At 38.0% G+C, this 20,324-nt stretch overlaps 1 protein-coding gene across 1 annotated transcript in view; it reads left to right on the top strand.

Annotated features, from left to right (window-relative positions):
- The window catches only part of ADAMTSL1 (ADAMTS like 1), a 381,590-nt gene that overhangs the window by 136,932 nt on the left and 224,334 nt on the right, over positions 1–20,324 (top strand). The window contains exons 6-9 of the mRNA XM_059411591.1: positions 5,138–5,212; positions 8,907–9,064; positions 14,457–14,568; positions 18,086–18,224. Of these exons, the coding sequence (XP_059267574.1) occupies positions 5,138–5,212; positions 8,907–9,064; positions 14,457–14,568; positions 18,086–18,224 (484 nt within the window). The remainder of the gene's footprint in view (positions 1–5,137; positions 5,213–8,906; positions 9,065–14,456; positions 14,569–18,085; positions 18,225–20,324) is intronic.

Raw genomic sequence — 20,324 nt, 5'->3', positions numbered from 1 at the left:
AGTATTCCATTATATATATATATATAATGGAATTATATATATATATTCATATATATATATATATATATATATATTCATCTGTTTATGGACATCTAGGCTCTTTCATAAGTTTGCCTATTGTGGACATTGCTGCTATAAACATTCAGGTGTACGTGCCCCTTCAGATCACTACATTTGTATCTTTGGGATAAATACCTAGTAGAGCAATTGCTGGGTCATGGGGTAGCTCTATTTTCAACTTTTTGAGAAATCTCCTTGCTGTTTTCCAGCATGGTTGCACCATCTTGCATTCCCACCAACAGTGTAGGAGGGTTCCCCTTTCTCTACATGTAGGATTCTTTTCTTATACCATCTTTGCCTAGTTTTTAGTAGCAGTGTAATGCTAACTCATACAATGATTTGGGAAGTGATTTCTCTGTTTTTTTTGGAAAAGATTGTATAAAATTGATGTTATTTCTTCTTCAAATGCTTGGTAGCATTCACCATTGAAAATTCTCTGGGTCTGAAGATTTTTGTACGTATGTACTTAAGTTTTTGAACATATAGAATAAAGTTATACTATATAACCTTCATCTTCTTGGATTCTCAACTTTGTCTCAGCTCAAGGAATCCTCCAGGCTTGGGTTTCCTACCTCCTGAGATGCAGCCAGGAAAATCTTTCAAAGCAGGAAGATGGGGCAGTGTTAACACTTACCTACCTTTTTTCCTGATTCTCATGGATTGCTGTTCTTCTTTGCCTGATGTCCAACATCTTGAAAACCATGGTTTTATATAATTTTCTGACTTGTGGTTGTTTCCAGGCAGAAAACTAAGTCAGGGTGCTATTAATCTATTTGTCAGGAAAGAGAAGTCTTGATGCTGGGCTCTTAACTCAGGTTTGCAACTGTGTAACTAGCTTTTGACTCTGACTTTGGCAGTATTATTAAGCACTTCTGATTCCTCATCTCCCTATAACCCTCACAACTGTTTAGTTCCAATAAGGGTGTCCCCCTATTATCCTAGAATCTTCTTCCAAGCTGCTGACACCCATTTTGCAAGTTTGATACTGGCCGCTTTGGTGTTAGCAGCTTAGTTAACTATGTTAACAACTTCGCTGTTAGCAACTATGCAGGCAAAGATAACTGTGGCAGGATTACTGCCTCCGCAAGAAAAAATATAAGTCAACATTGGTTGTGGGCTAATATCTGATTTCACATATATTAGAATGTGAGAGATCGTTTGTCTTAGAGTCTGTGAAATATGGTATTTTGACTCTTGTGGCAATAGGATTTTCTAACTGATTAGATATAAATATGAAGTCAAGGTTGGCTCCAAAGTTTTTGGCCTGGATGACTCTAAGGATGAAGTTCCCAACCATTGAGGAAGATTGATCTTGTTTCGCCTCTTGGATATGAGTCCTCCATTGTGTAATGACCCACAACCTTGATGGGGAGAAGTTGAAGGGCTCAAATGCTCAGCTTCACCTTATTTCATTGGATACATTGTAAGGTAATAAAGTTAGCATGAAGATAAAAAATATACTATGAAAACCTCCTCAAGATTGGCAACTGTATGTACTGCTATTTTTATACATAGCCAACCACATTAATGATGACACTTTTGTTTAAAAAAATTATCAGTCTCATAGATGCAGAGGTAAGACTCTAAAAACATACACATCAACAGGTCTAACAATAGGGCAAACTCAGATATCAGAATAGGAAATCCTGTCTCTTCAAAAATTATCATTATGACCTTTTTGTGTTACAGCAATGAATGACACAAAAAAGTCTACATATGATGAGACTGGAAAACAAATAAAAATATTCAATAGAAAGCTGTGGAATATACATATAGCTGTAGATTCTTTGAGGAAATATTTTAGGTAGAATCTTTACAACAATTTTCTTGAGAAAAGACATTTGTAACCGTTATTGGTGAAATGACAGCATTTATGATTCTCATGGAAAGCTTGTCGATTTAATTAAGAAAGATGTTATCTGATCTCTGAAGCAAGTCTTCCAGAATTGCTGACTAAGAACCTAGAAATAGTCCTGACAACTGGCATCATGGTCCTGTCAACAAAGCCAGAATAGATTAGGCCAGATGCCCTTTGTCATAGAGCAGTGTGTCTTTGTGGAAAAGGACACCCTCAGGAATGTGAGGTCCAATGAAAGAGGGTGTACCCTTCTGCCCCACCAACCGAACCTATTGAATTAATCACTAAAGAAATGGGTGATAAAGCCACACTCTCTTAATAAGACAATTATTAAGACATATCCAACAAAAGAGTGGCTTTTTATCAACATGCAGAATATAATATCAATTTTTTTTCCTATCTTTCTGTCAAATTAAGATCACCACTTCTTAAATTACATTTTGAGATAACACTGTGTTAACAGTGTTAATAAAAACTCCCTGGGTAAACTCTTTGGGGATACCCTGGGTTACATAGAATGAAATAAAGTTCTTGGGTTCAGGGTTTCTTTTTCTTTTTTTTTTTTTTAAGATTTTTTTTTTAATTTATTTGAGAGAAAGAGAGAGAGCATGAGAGGAGAGAGGTCAGTGAAGGAAGCAGACTCCCCAGTGAGCTGGGGGCCCGACGTGGGACTCGATCCCGGGAGTCCAGGATCATGACCTGAGCCAAAGGCAGTCACCCAACCAACTGAGCCACCCAGGTGCCCCCAGTTCAGGGTTTCTAAGAAACCAATGTGCTTTATGGATTTCCATGAGCAGGGCAGAGCATGTGATATTTTCCCTTATTTTTTTATCTTGGGTCCCTTTTTCTTGGACCATTTTGCAGGGCTGCTGCTTGGCTGGCCTTTTTTGACACTGAATCTCTGGTACCTAGGAGGGAGCCTGACACTAGGAGACACTCAAAAAATATTTGTGGAAGAAAGACATGAACTTGCCGATTGCCTGATGAGCTGTCACTTGTCCATCGACCTTTTACAGAACCACAAAAAACCAGACCATGACTCTTCATACTTCCTGTGCCTTGTGCTGGACTCTTCAAGTCTGCACCAACTTGAGATGCTCCCTGTTTCCCTGTGATTTAGGCAAGTGCAGGGGGCATGAAGAGACATTCCATTCTAGCCCCATCTCCTGTCTCCATCCTAGCCTCTTCCCCCAACACCCTTCTGGGTTTCTCCCCATCTTCCCTGGGAAGCATACCAAGTTAACACATCAGCCAGAAGTTAGGGTTAATGCCCCAGTAAGTGGAATACGAGTGGCTTCTCACCAGAACAAGAGGGAGGCCGCCTGAGTTGTGTGTGGGTCAGAAGCCTGCCGCTGAGCCTTGCAGAGCCAAACAGAAAGCTTCCCTTTTACTTGCACTTTATTTGACCTGTGGATAAACAAAGACTTTCTATTTCCAGAAATCCCATTGTTTTAACTGCTTTGAGTTTCTTTTGTAAACTTAAAAATCCATGTCTTTATGCAAGACATTTAAAGCTCTATGGGCCCAGTCTGAACACTTTTTGTTCCTTTTCAATATTCTCCTTACATGTTTTGTGCTTACAGCCACAGTCTTGGCTCTCTGAGATTCAGCCTTTCCTTCAACAATGTATGACATTAAAAACCGCGAGAAGGTTGTAGTGTGAGTGAAATATTCAACATTGGAGAGAACTTGGTAAATGTAACCTCTTTAGGGAAAGAATTGAGAGCATATGATTTTTCTTTCTCATTCAACTGGCTATGTTGGAGGGTTTAAAATCATTGTAAAAATAAACAGTCTTTCAGTTCCTGTCCTTAAGGAGATTTGGAAGAGAAGGAGGAAAGTAATATTTACAAAATGCCTCCTGTGTTCCAGGCTATACATCTATATATTGATATCAATATCTGTATCTTTTTACAACAATATTGTGAGGCAAGTGTGGTTTTCCCTGTCTTACAAATGAGGGAAATGAAGATCAGAGAAGTTAGGGAACTTCTGAGATGCATTTGTAGAAATCAGATTCTCCTAAAGAAGGATAATGGTAAGTCTCAGAACATTGGGTTATCTTATAGGATTACTCTTATGGAAACTAAATTTTTCCAATGAGAGCATGATAATGTATAATATCAGAAAACTATGTGTGAAACGAAGAATCCCACAGAGCTTCTGAATACGCTGGTGAATTTAAAGTGCCTGCTTTTTTCCTTTCCTTCTGGAATGCCCTCCTCTTTTTTGACCATGGGCCTCTCCCTGTACTTCTCAGAGGCTCTATTTCATCATCATGAAATGGAGATTGTAGCATCCTCTTTGCCTATGTCACAAGCTTTGGGTGAAGGAGTAAATCGTGAATTTAGAAAGTGAAACTCTTCAGTGGCAGGTAAATTAGAGGTATTGTTGTCACAGATGTCACAAGTCAGAATGCCTGGGATGTGTTTGAATATAGAATATACCTCTAATTAAAAAAAATAAATAAGTAGGTTCTGCTTCCAGTGAATTGAATCTCAATTTGCAAGTAGAGTGAAAGTAATCCATTTCTAAATCTGGCTGTGATTCAGCATTGGGGAAAAAAAAAAGTATTGTTTTTTTTTTTTTTAATTTTCAAGCAGAAAATAATAATAATAATTTTCAAGCAGAGAGGGTATGTGAGGGGAAATGTTCATAACCATTCCTGTAACACTTACTATATATAATATTACATGTAGATAGGGTGAAGGATATTAAAGAACTGAGAGGCATGATTTCCGCCCTTGAGAGATTTAACAAATACGAACAAAGATGATTTCTCCTGTTCTTATTTTTCCGAATAATCCAAGATAGTTACTTTGCTAGAAAGAAATTCAGATCTTGATATAATACAGTCATCCTTTGACTATTCAAGTTTATTTTCATTTTCAGAATCTGGAGAAGTTTAGTAATGTAAAACCAGGTTTTAAAATCAGAAATGGAAACTTATAAATTCATTTCTCAATAGATCAAAATTTACATATATGTATTTTAAAAGGTCAGGTCCCCCATAAGTTAACTAGTGACCAGCTTCATTAGCATGTTTTATTTTGAGGGAAATGGACATTTTGATTCCCAAATACTGGTGTTCCTATTTCAAACACTTAAAAGATGATTGTCCTTTGGGGGAGTGTATAAGTCAATGAATTTATATAGCAGCTAATTGATGATTTTGTATCAAATTATGTGCCTTTAAGATACCCCTTTGTTTCTCTCTAGTGGATGATACTGTGGTTGCTGTTCCTTATGGAAGCAGACATATTCGCCTCGTCTTAAAAGGACCTGATCACTTGTGTAAGTAAGCTCAGTTGTTTTCTTTTGGGTATTGAGAATTTTAGTCACTATTATTTTTTGTTCCCAGAGGAGATTAAAATACAGAAGTGCAAATCCTTCCACTCTATCATAATATGATATTTTGAGGGCTTCTGTTTATCTTTTGGCTGCTTGATGAGATAGCAGAAACCTCAGGGTAATTATCTTTAACCACACTCATCCTGAAAAATACAAAATAGATGCTCCCAATAGGTTTTTCATGAGTCAAGCACATGTTTAGCTTTTGTGAATATTATTTCTCATTCTCTCTCTTCTTCCTCTCCAATCAGTCTCAGTCTTTCTCTTGCCTTGCCTCTCCTTTTTTTTCCTTCTTCCTTCCAACCTTCCCTCCCTCACCTTCATTCTTTCTTCCTCTTCTCATGTTCTATTATTTTATCAATTCAGGGGTCATAGAAGCACCAGACAGCCTTAACTGGACATTTAAAGAAAGCCATAGTGGTATGGTTAAACATTCCATGTATTAAAGACAATACAAAGCCCTCATATACTGAAGATAGCTATTGGGATTGAGGATTGATGGGTAATCACAACCCTAAAGATCAAATGGTAGCATGGCCCCACCAGAATTTAGAAAGAATTGATATCTTCACTCCTGCCAAGGCGGTAGTACACAGCTACATATTTTCTTTTTTTTATTATTAGCATTTACTATTGTTGAGAGGTAGACCTGTAAATTACCAGCAGACAATTAGAGGCCACAAACCAGGGAAGGGGTATAAGAGGATACATTGTATTTTCTACAAAATTCAGTTCCACTGAAAGGCTTGGCCTCAGCTGGTCCCTTGAGCATTTCTGATCTCCTCTGCTGTGACTGTTCCTGGATTTCTAAAGAGCCATCTATCATCTTCTGTAATTTCTCCCCTCCCACACACATGCCTAGGAAACCAATTTAGGTAGCAAGCATTATCTTTTGGCAATTGGATTATAAATGAAATCATTCCAGAAAGACAAACAAGAGGAAGATAAATTGGAGCCTGTGAAAGTTCAGATGGCCTACTATAGTCTTTCTAAAAATAAAAATAAATACATTTCATGGGAGAGGCTGGATTTGAGGGGTCACGTGAAGGGAAGGAAGAAGGTGCAGTTCAGGCAAAGCCAGAAGATGCTGATATGTCACCTTATATGGATCCAGGCTCTTGTCGAACCCTGAACAACCCTCCAAAATATAATGTTCACATTATATCATCAAGGGATGATATATGTGTGTACACTATCACCATTCAAATGATTTGCTTCCCCCCTGGAGGATTGGACAGAGGTAACTGCTCGTGTAACAACCCCACTCAAAAACAGTATTTTTCTGAGCAGTGACGGGCCTGCTCAGAATAAAGCTTCCAGGCAGAGATCATCACCAAGTAGGAGACTGACTCCTCCATGCAGAAGAAAGACCCCCAAAGAATAGATTGAAGTGAAAATTCATTTTTATAAATGTATGAGCCTCCCAGTTTTCCTAATTAATGTGATCATTAAGAAGCTAAAGACTGAGCCTCATTTGCTCAAATTGTCCCAAGAACTCAGTAGGTGAAGTGGCAGATGATATTTGTAAATGATGGAAAGCAAAATGGAATTTTTCCCCCAACAGACGTCCTGTTGACAACATACATGGAACTCAAGAAATTTTTGTCTTGTATATCTGGAATATAATATAATACATAATGTAAAATGAATATGTGAATAAATGACACCCTATTTCTCTTGCAACCCTTTGAACTTAACTCTCAGTAGCTGGTCTAATATGGGACTAACCTGAAATATTTGGGGCCAAACCAGAAAAAGACTAGGCAGGCAGTCTGGTCCAGCCCCAACTTATTTTCAACCAGAAGTACCTTGGGAAGTACCGCTGGGAGATCTGGTGATAAAACTGAATCAGTTGCTCAGATCAGACTTAGACTTCCAGGATTTTTCCAAAACTAAGTTGATTCATGTCTTGGAGATACATCTGCAAATGAGTACACATACACATAAGGTGGCTTGAAGAATGAAGGCTAGAGGACGGAGATCCCATGATGTTGGCTTTGCTCTGATGACAACAGCTGTGGTTTCCCCTCCTGTTCCTTCTTGGTGTTGCTCATATTCTTCTGTGAGGACCTCTCTTCTCTAGGTCAGGGGGATGGAGCCTGACCTACTCCAGAAAAAGGGCTACACAGACTTCATTTGAGGGTCGTGGGCATTTCATTGGACACCAACATTCTTTATCTGTTTGTATTCCAGCTTGAAAAAGACAACACTTGGAATAATTTAGCACCTCCAGAGGTCCTAAAACTATCCTAGATCCCCAATCTGTAAGACATAGAAGAAGGGAGTCATTCTGGTTGAATGTGGGGTAGGAGACCCAGTGGCTCACCTGACACTATATCCTTCTGCAAAGCTAAAGATTTTTTTAAGAGTTTATTTGTTTATAAATAAATAAGTAGACAGAGATCACACGTAGGCAGAGAGGCAGGCAGAATCAGGGGGCAGGGGGAAGCAAGCTCCCTGCTGAGCAGAGAGCCTGATGCGGGGCTCGATCCCAGGACCCTGAGATCATGACCTGAGCCGAAGGCAGCAGCTTAACCCACTGAGCCACCCAGGCGCCCAAAGAGAATCTTTTTTTTTTTTTTTTTAAGATTTTATTTACTTGTCAGAGACAAAGATCACAAGTAGGTAGAGAGGCAGGCAGAGAGAGAGGAGGAAGCAGGGTCCCTGCTGAGCAGAGAGCCCCATGTGGGACTCGATCCCAGGACCCTGGGATCATGACCTGAGCCGAAGGTAGAGGCTTTAACCCACTGAGCCACCCAGGCACTCCCAAAGCTAAGGATTCTTATGCAAGTTTAGAAACCTTTAGACTTAGTCTGTCCTTCTTCATACAGTGGTCAGTTGTTTTAAATCATTTCTCGATCACATGAGCATTTGACCCACTCTGAAATACACAGTGTAATTACCATCATCCTCAGCTTGCTCACATTTCCTCCAACAAAAGACATTTCATCACCTTTTTCATTGGCCAAATTCAGATTGGAATGCTCCAGGAATCAAGAAGTTCTTTTTCACTTTGGCACTTAACAAAATATCATATATGCACATAATACTATATTAGGTACCCAACAAGACTTTAAAAAGAGAGTGAACTAAAAAGAATGCTGACTTCTTTGTCCTCATTACTATCATTTCTTCATGACGAGCCACAGCACACACGTGGTAAGAGAGCAGATAGTACAAATACACACAAGGTAATACATGGCTACAGGTGCTGAGAGGAACTCTGCGCAGGAACTCTGAATCTCACAGATCAAAAAGAAAACTGGAGGGTATTCTAGACAGAGACCCATAGAGACCGAAATCAGTAAGAGATGTACAGGAGTGGTTTAGTTAAGGAATAGGATGGTGGGAATGTGGACTACCCTAATGTGATCATTGGGTAGTCAAAGATTTCTGGACTGGGAGCCTTGAACACTTGGCTAATGAGTTTTAAATAATTTCTCTTGCAACATAAATTCCTCTGTGATCGAGGCCCCCATAAATTTTGGTTCTATCCCAAGTTCAACGGCATCAGTCATATAAAGGATGGTACTTGTCCCTTACATAGCTGTAGACTGTTTTATGAAACATGCTTGCGTATGGTCTGGGGCAGCCCTGGGAACATCTTCCTCCCCTTTACATGTGTTTGAACTTGTAGATCTGGAAACCAAAACCCTGCAGGGGGCTAAAGGTGAAAACAGTCTCAGCTCGACAGGCACCTTTCTTGTGGACAATTCTAGTGTCGACTTCCAGAAATTTCCAGACAAAGAAATACTGAGAATGACTGGACCACTCACAGCAGATTTCATTGTCAAGGTAAGTGCCACTAGCTACCTTGTTTTCAAGACATATCCAGAGCGTTACTTATAGTCTCCTGAACAGAGAGAGAGAATTGGGGTTTGGGTATAGATTTAGAAATTCTATTATCTGGAATAAGTTTAATTCATGAGTAACAAGGTATATCCAGGACTTTTCAAGATCAGATGATATTTTTAAGGTCCTAAGAAAATTCTTGTGTGTTTATATACATATACAATTTAATAAAAACAAAGACCAGCACATCATTAGTGGGAGGATAGAAACTGTTTTTGGAAACAAGTTAGGGTACAGTCATTGACTCACATAAGGTGTTCACAGTCAAAGAGAAAGACAGACTAATGGTCCATAGACTTGGTCCTATGTCCCATTACAAGTTCTGTTTTCTCTGTTTCCTCCTATCAGAGCTTCCCTACTCTTCAAGGTAATATAAAACACATTGCTGGAAGCAACATATCCATTCTGTAGGAGAAATGTACATACTTGAAGAATGTTTGGGAATCACAATAAAATAAAACATATTTTTTTCCTTCAGTAGGTCAGGAGGACCTGAAGGATTTCAGCTGCAAAGCTGTAAAACTTGTAATGTGTCCAGGACTCCATAAATTTTTCATCATGGGACCTAGAGCCAGAGGACATTTGATTTAAGCTAAGACTCAATGACCCTGTGGCAGCCGGAAGTAAGAATGCACATAGGAAAATGGGATAGACAGTGAGGTTGGATGGAAGAAGGGTTCCAGAGCACTGTTCTCTGTCTCTGTCTGCCTGGTAGCTGTTTTAAATCCGGTCCAGATGCCAGCCACACTCATGTGGACAAGAAGCTGCAAACCAGCAGAGACAGCTCACAAGAGAAATGATGCTGTGGGTGGTTAAATCACTTCATTTCAGTGTACAAATGCAGCGCAATAGTGAGGGATGTCTTTACTTTTTGCAACCCTTAGAGTGCTGCTGGATAAACCATTTGTATTCCTTCCCCTAGTAACCCTGCAAGAGTTAATACACATACTGAAAATAGAGAATTGGATTCAAGTACTATTGTTCACATATCGGTAGCTGACAGTGTTGCTGATGCATTTTATACATCTAGCTGCCTTCTACTCATCACCACTTGGATATCCCATAGGTACAACCAGCGCAACATGTCCAAAACTGGACCTGTCTAGCCCCAGAAACCTACTTAATCTTCTTTATTTCCTATCTTGTAGAATAAATGGGCTATTCACCCAGCCACATCAGAAAACTTTGATTCACACTGATTTCCCCTTCTCCTATACACCCCCAGTTAGACATTAAATTTTGTGCATTCTACCTCCATACCATCTGAAGATGATTCTTTCTTTCTCTCTTTGCCACCACGGTCTTAGGGTAGGCCTTTGTATTTCTCCCTGATCATGCATGTGCCTCCTTCTAAAGCTGCAGCCCAAAGGAGAGAAAAGGACTTTCTCAGCCAGGACAGGGTCTTTTTCAGTCATGGTCCACCCTTCACTAGAACTTTCAACTTAGCTCTCCTTGTGAAAGCAGCTAAGGTACCCATTCCATTTGTCCCCATTCTAGAAATTTCAAAAGAATATCCTAGAGAAGAGAAGACATACTAAGCCACCAAAATAGTAGAAAAATTGTGATTTGCATTTACATCAATTAGAGCATTAGACACAGATCATGCGTTCACGCATCTTTCTGAACAGCATGAAGCAACACCCTGGGCATCATTCAGCATCCAAGGAGCATGAAGGGATGCCTGACTCCCAACCCCCTGCTGGCTGGTCTGAGGCAGAGTTTTTTACAATACCAGGGAGAACAAAGAACATAGTAGGGGAATACCCAAGGTTCACAAGTTACCCTTTTCCCAACTGAGAGGAAAAACATATGGCATTTCATAATGCATCAACTGGGAGATCCTTTGTGTACTTGATGATGTTTTTTATGCATTTGAAATGTCTTCTTGATTCCTTTGATTTTATATGGACCTAATGTTCATCCGTTACCCACTCACACACTTGCCCTGTCCTATGACTCTTTTGTGACAGTGATATCAGTTGCTATGCAAGGTGACCAATTTTTGTCTTCTCTTTTTCCTTTCAGTGTCAGAAGTCCTTCCATTAAATTAGAAACACTGGATCATTGTAACTATAGGAAGAAAAGCTTGTTTCAGAACACTCTTTTCCTTTATTAACTTAAGGAGGCCCAAATTACATATGCCAGATGTGTTTAGCTCCCTAAAACTAAATTCTAATGTATCAAACTAAAGCTTTCAATATCTCTGGACAACAAGAACCTGACATCTGAGGATTTAGGGTGTATAAATCTCCAGAGCTAATGATAACAAAGGTCCCAGAATTAATAAGACCAGAAACAAGGAACATGGCAGCTCATCTCTGTGAGAAGCAATTAGGCCATCAGAGTTAGACATCAGGTTGGCATCTTTATTTTAAACGTATTTTTCCCACTTTCAAATGAAAAATTAAGAGGAAACTGAAAAGAGCAGTACAAGGCCACCACTAAGAATAAATAACTGTGTCTCCACAACACTAACGCTAACTGACAGCATTGCTTGGTACCATGAAAAGAATGGCAGCTTTCAAGCCAAGGCAGACCTGAATTCAAATCCCAGCTCTGCTCTTCCCTAGCTGTGTGGCTTGGAGCAAGTCACTCAATCTCCCTGAGACTCATTTTTCTCATTTTAATGTAAATGTGGAAAGATAATAAAGAGTAGTTCTAAGATTTGATTTAATGCAAATAAAATGTACCCTGCATACAGTAGGAATGTAGTAAGTGCTGGTTGCTGTGGTAGTTGTGTAGTTGTTAGTTATTATTAAGAAAGGGTTCTTATAGAGAAGAGAGAACCAGGAATATTATCACTGTAGAACCGAGTAAGATTATGTGGTCAGAGATTTGGATACATCACGACTGTTTTTATCTATTTGAAATAACAATACCCCTGTTCATTTCCAATCTCTTCAAATTTAGATATATTGTCTCTGCATTCTTGGTCATGTACTTCAAATTCATTGGACTCATTAAGAACTGTAGTCTCTCTAAGCTCCTGGTTTTCTTTCCTTCAATGTAGTATTAACTAATACTACCTCTTAACACCAGAACTTCTTGACATGTGTTCCTTACTCTCAGGTCATAAGGTACTTTTACTGGTAACTTCCAGGAAGCTGAGAATTTGACATGTTCCTCTTTAACCAGATCAAAAACTGAGCCCAGACACTGTACAGGTATTCTAGAACAAGTTTTCTCCAAGGATTTTGATGTTATATCCTTCCCATTTTTGTTTTTTCCTCCACTTTCCTAGGACTTAGTTTAATTCCAAGCATCCCAAAAGGGATCTCTGCAAAACAATCCATCTCTCTAAGCCTAAATAAATCTTCTGGTCTTTTTATTTTTTCACAGACCTGGTGTTCAAATGAGAGTCCTCTTCTAATACCTTTCCAGCATGAAAACCACACATCCCAAGAGAGCTATAGGCTTTTGTGAGCTTAAAAAAGAGAGAGAGAGAGAGAGAGAGAGAGAGAGAAATTTTCCAAAGAATGTGATTAATACTACATCCCTGAGCAAGCAATTAGGTATCCTGTATCTGACACATAGAATTGAAAAATATTAATCTGTAGGCTTTGCTGTCCTTTTGTGAAAGATACTATATTGCTTCAGCTGGTTTTGCTTTAAAGTAAGTGATTGCATCACTGTTTATTCTAATTAAGAAAGACCTCAATGTTCCATGGGTCAGAATGCCAGCATAATTATGAGATATTCTATAGCTCTCTCTCTTTCTCTTCTTTCTCCTTTTCCAGCTCTTGCATATTATCTGACAAATATTTCCAACATTTTCATCCAAAGTCCAAAAACTAGTCTAGGGTTTAACACCTACTCACTGTGTTCCAGTGTTCCTAGATGTATAATCCAGTTCTTAATCCAGTTGTTCAACTCAGTGGCAGAGAAACAAGCTGTTTTTTGAAGGCCAAATCCATCAGTTTATCCTTGAAACACTTGAAAACCTGAACGAAGTTGTAGACCACATGATTTACTGTTAGACCTCTACTGTCTTGAAGAGGTGGCCCTCTTGGTTGTCCATGGAACTTCCTTTAGTCCAAGCCTTGCCAGACTGTGGTTAGATCTTTGTGAAATCAAGACACTGCTCCTGTTGGGTATTTTTTTCTTCTCTTTTAGATTATGTTTTCTCAACCTTGTACTTTCAAGAACTATTAAAGAATTATTGCCTCACTTCTCCTCTTTCAAAATGCAACGGGTTTGTAATTTCTGTAAGGACATGTTGTATTCAGAGTACTTGCTTTTGTAGTGTAAGTTGGTGTTTTTCAAAGCTTGGTACTTGGACCATCAATATTTCCATTGCTCTTGCCCTGCAAGAGCCCAGGAATTTGCATTTTAGCAAGCTTCCAATTGGTAACTCTGCACATTTAAATGTATGAATCACAAAAGTGTGAGGAAACACCATGTTTCTGAGTGGGCAGAGCCATTTAATTCTTTAATTCCTTTTTTCTTAACTAAAGACAGGATCCTTCTTTTTTTTTTTTTTTTTGCAGTGTTTGGCATTTATAATTTCCCCAGAATAAATTGTCTACTTTGGAACCTACATTTAAAAATCTACATATATGGGCGCCTGGGTGGCTCAGTTGGTTAAGCGACTGCTTTCAGCTCAGGTCATGATCCCGGAGTCCCGGAATCGAGTCCCGCATCAGGCTCCCAGCTCCACGGGGAGTCTGCTTCTCCCTCTGACCTTTTCCTCACTCATACTCTCTCTCAATGTCTCTCTCTCAAATAAATAAATAAAATATCTTTTTTAAAAAAAAAATCTACATATATGGGATGCTGGGGTGGCTCAGTCAGTTAGGCATCTGTCTGATGCAGGACTTGATCCCAGGACACTGGTTCCCTGCTCAGTGGGGACAGAATCGGGGCCTGATTCTCCCTCTGCCTGCTTCTCCCTGTGCTTGTGCTCTCCCTTTGTCTCTGACAAATGAATTTCAAAAAATCTTTAAAATAAAGAAATAAGTAAAATAAAATAAAAATCCACATACATATACACATCACATATAAAAATCCACATAATTTGGCTGTTATACCAGAGAAGTTGGAAATACAGGAAAGAAAGAGAATGAGTAAGTGGCCTGGATAAAGATCCTACCTGAATCGCAAGTAGAGACATTGTGATCCCTTGTTCCATAACAACCCAACTGAAAAGGATGGTTGTGATGGTGTCTGGTTGTTGGGTAAGATTGATGATATTGCTATAGCCACTTCTCTCCCAATGCAGTTCTTCATGTAGCCTAAGACCATCCACGCCACCATACATTGTGGTCCAAAGTTGGAAGGGACCAAGAAAATCCCTCCCTATCATACCAGGTTCTCTCTTTGCTTTCATCTCCTGCAGATCCGCAACTCGGGGCCTGCTGACAGCACAGTCCAGTTCATCTTCTACCAGCCCATCATTCACCGATGGAGAGAGACAGATTTCTTTCCTTGCTCAGCAACCTGTGGAGGAGGTAATGGTGTCCACTTACCCTTCTCAATGTTGGCTTCTGTGAGGGAAGATTTGGCTGTTATGAAAGTAGTCACTTCCATGTGGAAGAAATTGATGCTGTGATGGGTCTGATTCTTTATACTAAATGGGGCCAAATCCTGAAGCCCTCCCATAAGGAGGATACCTCCATCTGGATGCCCTATGAACATTTCCTGTTGGTAGAGTTCCATTAGTGGAAACAGTCTTGACTCTATTCTGTTCCTTGGAGAATAAACTATTCACCTGGTTGAAGAGAACTTACTTATTCAGGAGCCAAATAAAGAGTGTTTATCAGGCCTACTACCTAGCACATTATGTCCAAAATAATCAGAGACTACTTTAATTAAGGAAATAGTTTATTACCAGGAAAAAAGTCCCTGTACTATAGACATAGACTCCATTATTGTTAAACCCTATCCCATCATCTGTGCCATAAGTAGAAAGCACTTGCCTGTTTTATTCATGAAAATACAGCTCTCCTGAAAAGTCACATAATGAATTCTTATCTCTACTCTGTTCACATCTGCAACACTGATTGCATTTTGTGTTACTGGAAAGGTATTTCCCCCTACTTTCTGCTCATGATAATTATAATGGTTAAATAATAATTGCTCAAAATATTTTATAATTTATTTAGCCATATCCCTATAGAAGATTTAGTCCATTTAAACTTTCCTATTATAATGTCATGAATAACTTAATACCTAAGTATTTCGCTCCTTTCAAATTATTTCCTTGGAATAAATTCTCAAGAGTGAGATTCAGAATTTTTGTGGCTATTGGCATCTATTACCAAAATTCTTTCCAGAATGGTAATAAGCAGCTTATGAGTAGTTGAGTTTCATTGCCAATGGAGCCAGTATTTGTGGATTATAAGAATTGTTTAATTTTGCTGATTTAATGAGCATAAAATTGTATGTATATTCCTTTAAAAAACAGCACATGAAATAAATTCTGGCTCCACCTTCAAAGAAGCTTGTTAATTGGACAGTGGTAAATTAAGTAGTTAATCCACATGGGTATCACTAGATTATTCTGACAAGAAAAAAGGATGGTACCTCAAAATAGAGACAAACTATTACCTATTAATTTTTTAGACAGTAAGAACACATGAAATAATTCATCTTCATCAGCATAATATTAACACACCCCTAAAAATGAGGTTCTAAGAATAACATTGGGTTTTAGCTTAAAAGCAGTTAGTCAAAAAGACCTTCACGTGCTTCTACTTGGTTGTTAAATAACTATTAATTTGACATTATAAGCATTTCAACAAAATAGTGTTTTCATTTGTTCTGTCTGTCCAGAAGAGAAAGATGACTTTTATAAAAAGTAAAACCCCAATTACTTGGATTTTTCATGAGAATATGTTATTTTGATACACCTGTTAATGACTAGCAGAGGAAATAGTTTTGGAGAAAGAAATCCGAACAATTATTTTTCTTTTTTTCTTTTTTAAATGCAAGTCATGCTTTGTGAGAAGTAACAATTCAGTAATATGCCCACTATGTCCGTTTCACATAGAGTTGCTGATGGAGTATAATTTCAGTAACCTTGGCGATGCCTTGCTGTGTAATAAAGCAACTCCTGTTAGATTCATATATATCCAACTCCTCTCAGCCTTATTTCCCTCAAATCTTAGTGAAGGAGAAGCATTAGTGGTCTTCAAATGTTTTGAGCAATCAAACCCTTGCTTCAAAGGAAATCTTACTAGGAAGCCCAGAATAAAGGAGTATTATTCAAAATGAAGATAGGAGCCATGTGGAAATTAGCTTTCCTCCTGCTTCGTGGACCACAGCTTGAAACTGAGTGAAGAAATGATCTCTGGGTTCCCTTTTATATTTTTGGTTCCACATTCAAAGGGTTGACCATCTTGCTAAGTGTAAAGAAACAATTGCTAATCCAATTATCTTGTGAATTGCTTGAAAACAAAATTATCTGGCCATTTTTGTCATTTATTTCATTTTTGTCCTACATCTTCATTTCACCCACTCTCAGATAGCCTGACAACAATATCTGTAGGCTGAAAATTATGATTTACTTCTTGCTTATGCCCACATTTTACTACATGATAAATTCTGTCCTTGAGTAGAAATTATTATATGGAAAATTACAAAATTATAAAAATATAAAATGATTCACTTATAAAATTATAAGTTATAATTTTAATTATAAAATGCTTAGTTTATCATAACATTATCTGCTTTCAAGTATAATCTAATTGAAAAATAAAAGTATACTTACTATTTATAGGGTGATTTTTCCTCTTTGATTTTCTTATAAAATAAAAAGCTTAATGGAACATGTGTTCTTACCTATTGCTTTCCATGCTTTTCATCTTTACAGTAAAATTGTTAAAAGGTCTTTTTTGGGGTCTTTAATGAACAATTAATTTTTGTGGGTGGTCTGAGAACACAGCCCCAAGCCAGGAATTCTGGTTTTATAAGCTTTCTTCTGATTTCCTAAAATCTTTAGCAAGTCTTTAATTACTCTAATTCTAACTTGGTAACACATATCTAGCAATAACAATATTCAACCACCTGCCAGGGAGAATATATTTTGGAGGTTGATTAGGGTTAGAAAATACAAAAGCCTAAGTTAAAAAAAAAAAAAAAAGTCCCCATGTACTTTTATTTTTCACGCGAAGAATCCAATCTTCATCACCGTCTCACCAGAAATGCACAAGATGAGAGAGAGGCAGGTGGGAAAGGTCTCACACATCATGAACGCTAGTAGGTAGTACCCAGCAATGCTATTTTTTAAAAGAATTCTCCAAACAGTGGAAATGTGTACACAGAAACTAAAAAATATCAGCTAAAGACTTAATTTAAGGAGCAATGGCAAAGGATTTCAGGTGAAGAAGAAACTGAACATTAGGGGAGTCCTATTATTGTTGGTGGTGGTGGTGTTGCTCTGGAGGGATTCATCCTACATTTACTCAGCCAAACCCTTTGTCTTTGAGTATAGACAAAGATGATATTCTCAGGTGGCTGGCAAGACCTGGTCTTGCGCTGAATCCCATTTTCCCCCATTCATCCAGGGGAGCGGTGTTAGAGTTTATGCTATTGATTTGGGAATTTATTCTCCCTAATGCCCCAGATACAATGGAGGCAGTTTTGCATCCTTGCAGAATTTAATGCTTGGCAAATAAACACCGATCATCTTTTTTGGATACAGAAATCTCTGTTACACTTTCAGATTATACAAAGCAAATTAATAAGGAATGATTTACAACAGTCTTACTACCTAGCTCTGCCCTTCTATAATCCGAACCTTAGAGTAAAATTTAATTGTTAAAATTCGAGTGGAAAAATAATATTTGAGGTCTGCAAAAATTAATGAGCCTCCCATTTATCTGTCTTTTGTCCTGGAAATTACTGAACCATTGGGGAAGAATTTCCATTAATGTGAGATGGCCAAAAAGCATAAAGAAATCTATTGCATTATATTTTACCATGGTTTGTGTGTCTTAAACTTGCGTGGATGGTTTGATACTACAGGTTACCAGCTGACATCGGCCGAGTGCTATGATCTTCGGAGCAACCGTGTGGTTGCTGATCAGTACTGCCACTATTACCCAGAGAACGTCAAACCCAAACCCAAACTTCAAGAGTGCAACTTGGATCCTTGCCCAGCCAGGTCAGTCAAATTTGCCAGTTTATTTGTCATAAATATAAATCGTGTTCCTGCTAAGCTTCTTAAATCTTTTAATGAAAAATAAGCATCGCTTCCTAATCATGCATTATTGGTTACCCATGCCCCTCAGTCTTGCAGCTAGATGATGCCCTCTTAGGGTCTACAGATTCTCCACATGGGGAGCAAATAAACACCGAAATAACAAATAATGCTTAGCTCCCTTAAGCATTATTTTCTCTTCTGATTTATTTTGATTCTGGTACTTCTGTCTCTCCTTAACAAAGTCCAGGCCAGTGTCGTGGTGTGGTCTTCCCAGGAGTCTTTCCATTTTAACTCTGTCACTGGAGTTTGATGTGATCAAAGCAGACCATATTCAAGGACCACAGCTGACCCATCTGAGCCAGGGGTGGTCCATAACTCTAATTTTAACAAACTCAGCCTTTGTTAAGGAGAAAGCAGAGTTATTGTCAATAGTCAGATTTTTCTTAAAGGTCATTTAAATTAGGAGCTCTAAAGAAGACCTGACATTTTCATGTCAGCTATGGCTTTTTGGAAACCACAAGTGGCCCTCAATTAGATTTAAGGATCAGATTGATTAATGAAACATCTCAGATGATGAGGAGTCATGAAAGTACAGGTCAGCAGTCTGTCTGTGGTGTGATATTCGCCTTTGTACTTGCAACACTTCCTGGTAGATCTCTTTATCATCTTCCTTATCCACACATAGGAGAGAAGAAATTAAAAAAAAAAAATTCTTCTGGAAAACTGATTGTGAACACCAAAAGATTAAAAATCCTTCCCTCAGCTCCTTGGATTTCTGAGAAACACCTCAGTATTACTTTTAAATCATAGTTTAGTAAGTATAGATACATAAAAATAAAACTTGAGATAGTTGAAATAGTACATGAGCAATATGCATGAAAATTACTTTGAAGTTTTTGTTTTCTGCTGTTAACTTCCCAAAGTTTATTTTCTTGTACTCTGTTTCATATTCATGGATTCTAAATTCTACATGTGATGCAAAATGGCCTATTTCAAATACTTAGCTCATAAAACTGAACTCCAACTAACAGGTTTCCATTAAAGACACAGAATCAATATTTTATAATTATATAATTTAGGTGAGGTTTAATTTAGTTTAGGTTCATGTTACACCAGATAATTATGTATTGAAAATTGGAAATGGTTTAAAAACTGAATGAGGTGTTAACATTTTGCTTGGACTTTTTTTATTTTGGAAATATTAAGAGTATGAAGCACTTGTAGCCAAGACAATTATAACTAATGCAATTCAACCCTATTTTTAAATTATTCTTCTTATTATACATCTTTATATCTATACCAGAAGACCACTTATACGAAAAGCATAGTTATCCTAATTCAGACAGATGGCTTAGCCAGAGGAAGACTTTGAAAGTCTTCACCCGTTTTCATGATAATTTATGTGTAAATTTCTAGAAGAAATGAGGGATTCACTCCCACAACTGGGGAAAAAAACTCCCATAAAGAGATGACTGTGGAAGACAGTTGTGAGATAAAAGTATTTTGTTAACAATTTTAAGAAAATATTTATAATTTACTGGGGGGGGGGGGCTCCTGATTTTTATCTATCTTCTCTGTCGGAGTCATACTTGTGGCCTATTTCTTATTATCCAAAAGCAAAAGGCCATGTTATAATGAAAGAGGTTTGCCTCTGAAATTTTTGCTTTGTCTCCATCCTATGTTATTTTAAAACATCTAATACAGCACATGTATAAATGTTGGGACAGGTGGCTATTAAGGAAAAAAAAAAGAAAACTGAGAAAGGAGAAAGAAGAAGTAAGTTAGAGGCAAATGTCAGGAAGCTGCTTTTTTATTGCAGAGGTAATTAAACAAAGCTGTAAAAATTAACACTTAACAGTAGGAGAGATTTAAGAGGAAACCTCTTTAGGAAATATAGATTTGCAGCCCCAAGGTTAAGATACTTCAGGATCACTGGGAAATTCATTGTCCTTATTTGCATACCTGGGGTCAAAGCAAGTTTTCTGAATTCCAAGAGAAAACAGAAGTGATGTTCCAGAGAAGAAGATACTGTGTAACAAACTGTGTTACTATGTAACAAAT

Source organism: Mustela nigripes, chromosome 9 (assembly GCF_022355385.1).
Source record: "Mustela nigripes isolate SB6536 chromosome 9, MUSNIG.SB6536, whole genome shotgun sequence".
In the NCBI taxonomy this organism is placed as follows: domain Eukaryota; kingdom Metazoa; phylum Chordata; class Mammalia; order Carnivora; family Mustelidae; genus Mustela; species Mustela nigripes.
Note: the sequence above shows the minus strand (reverse complement) of the source record. Positions and strands in the feature narration are given on the sequence as shown.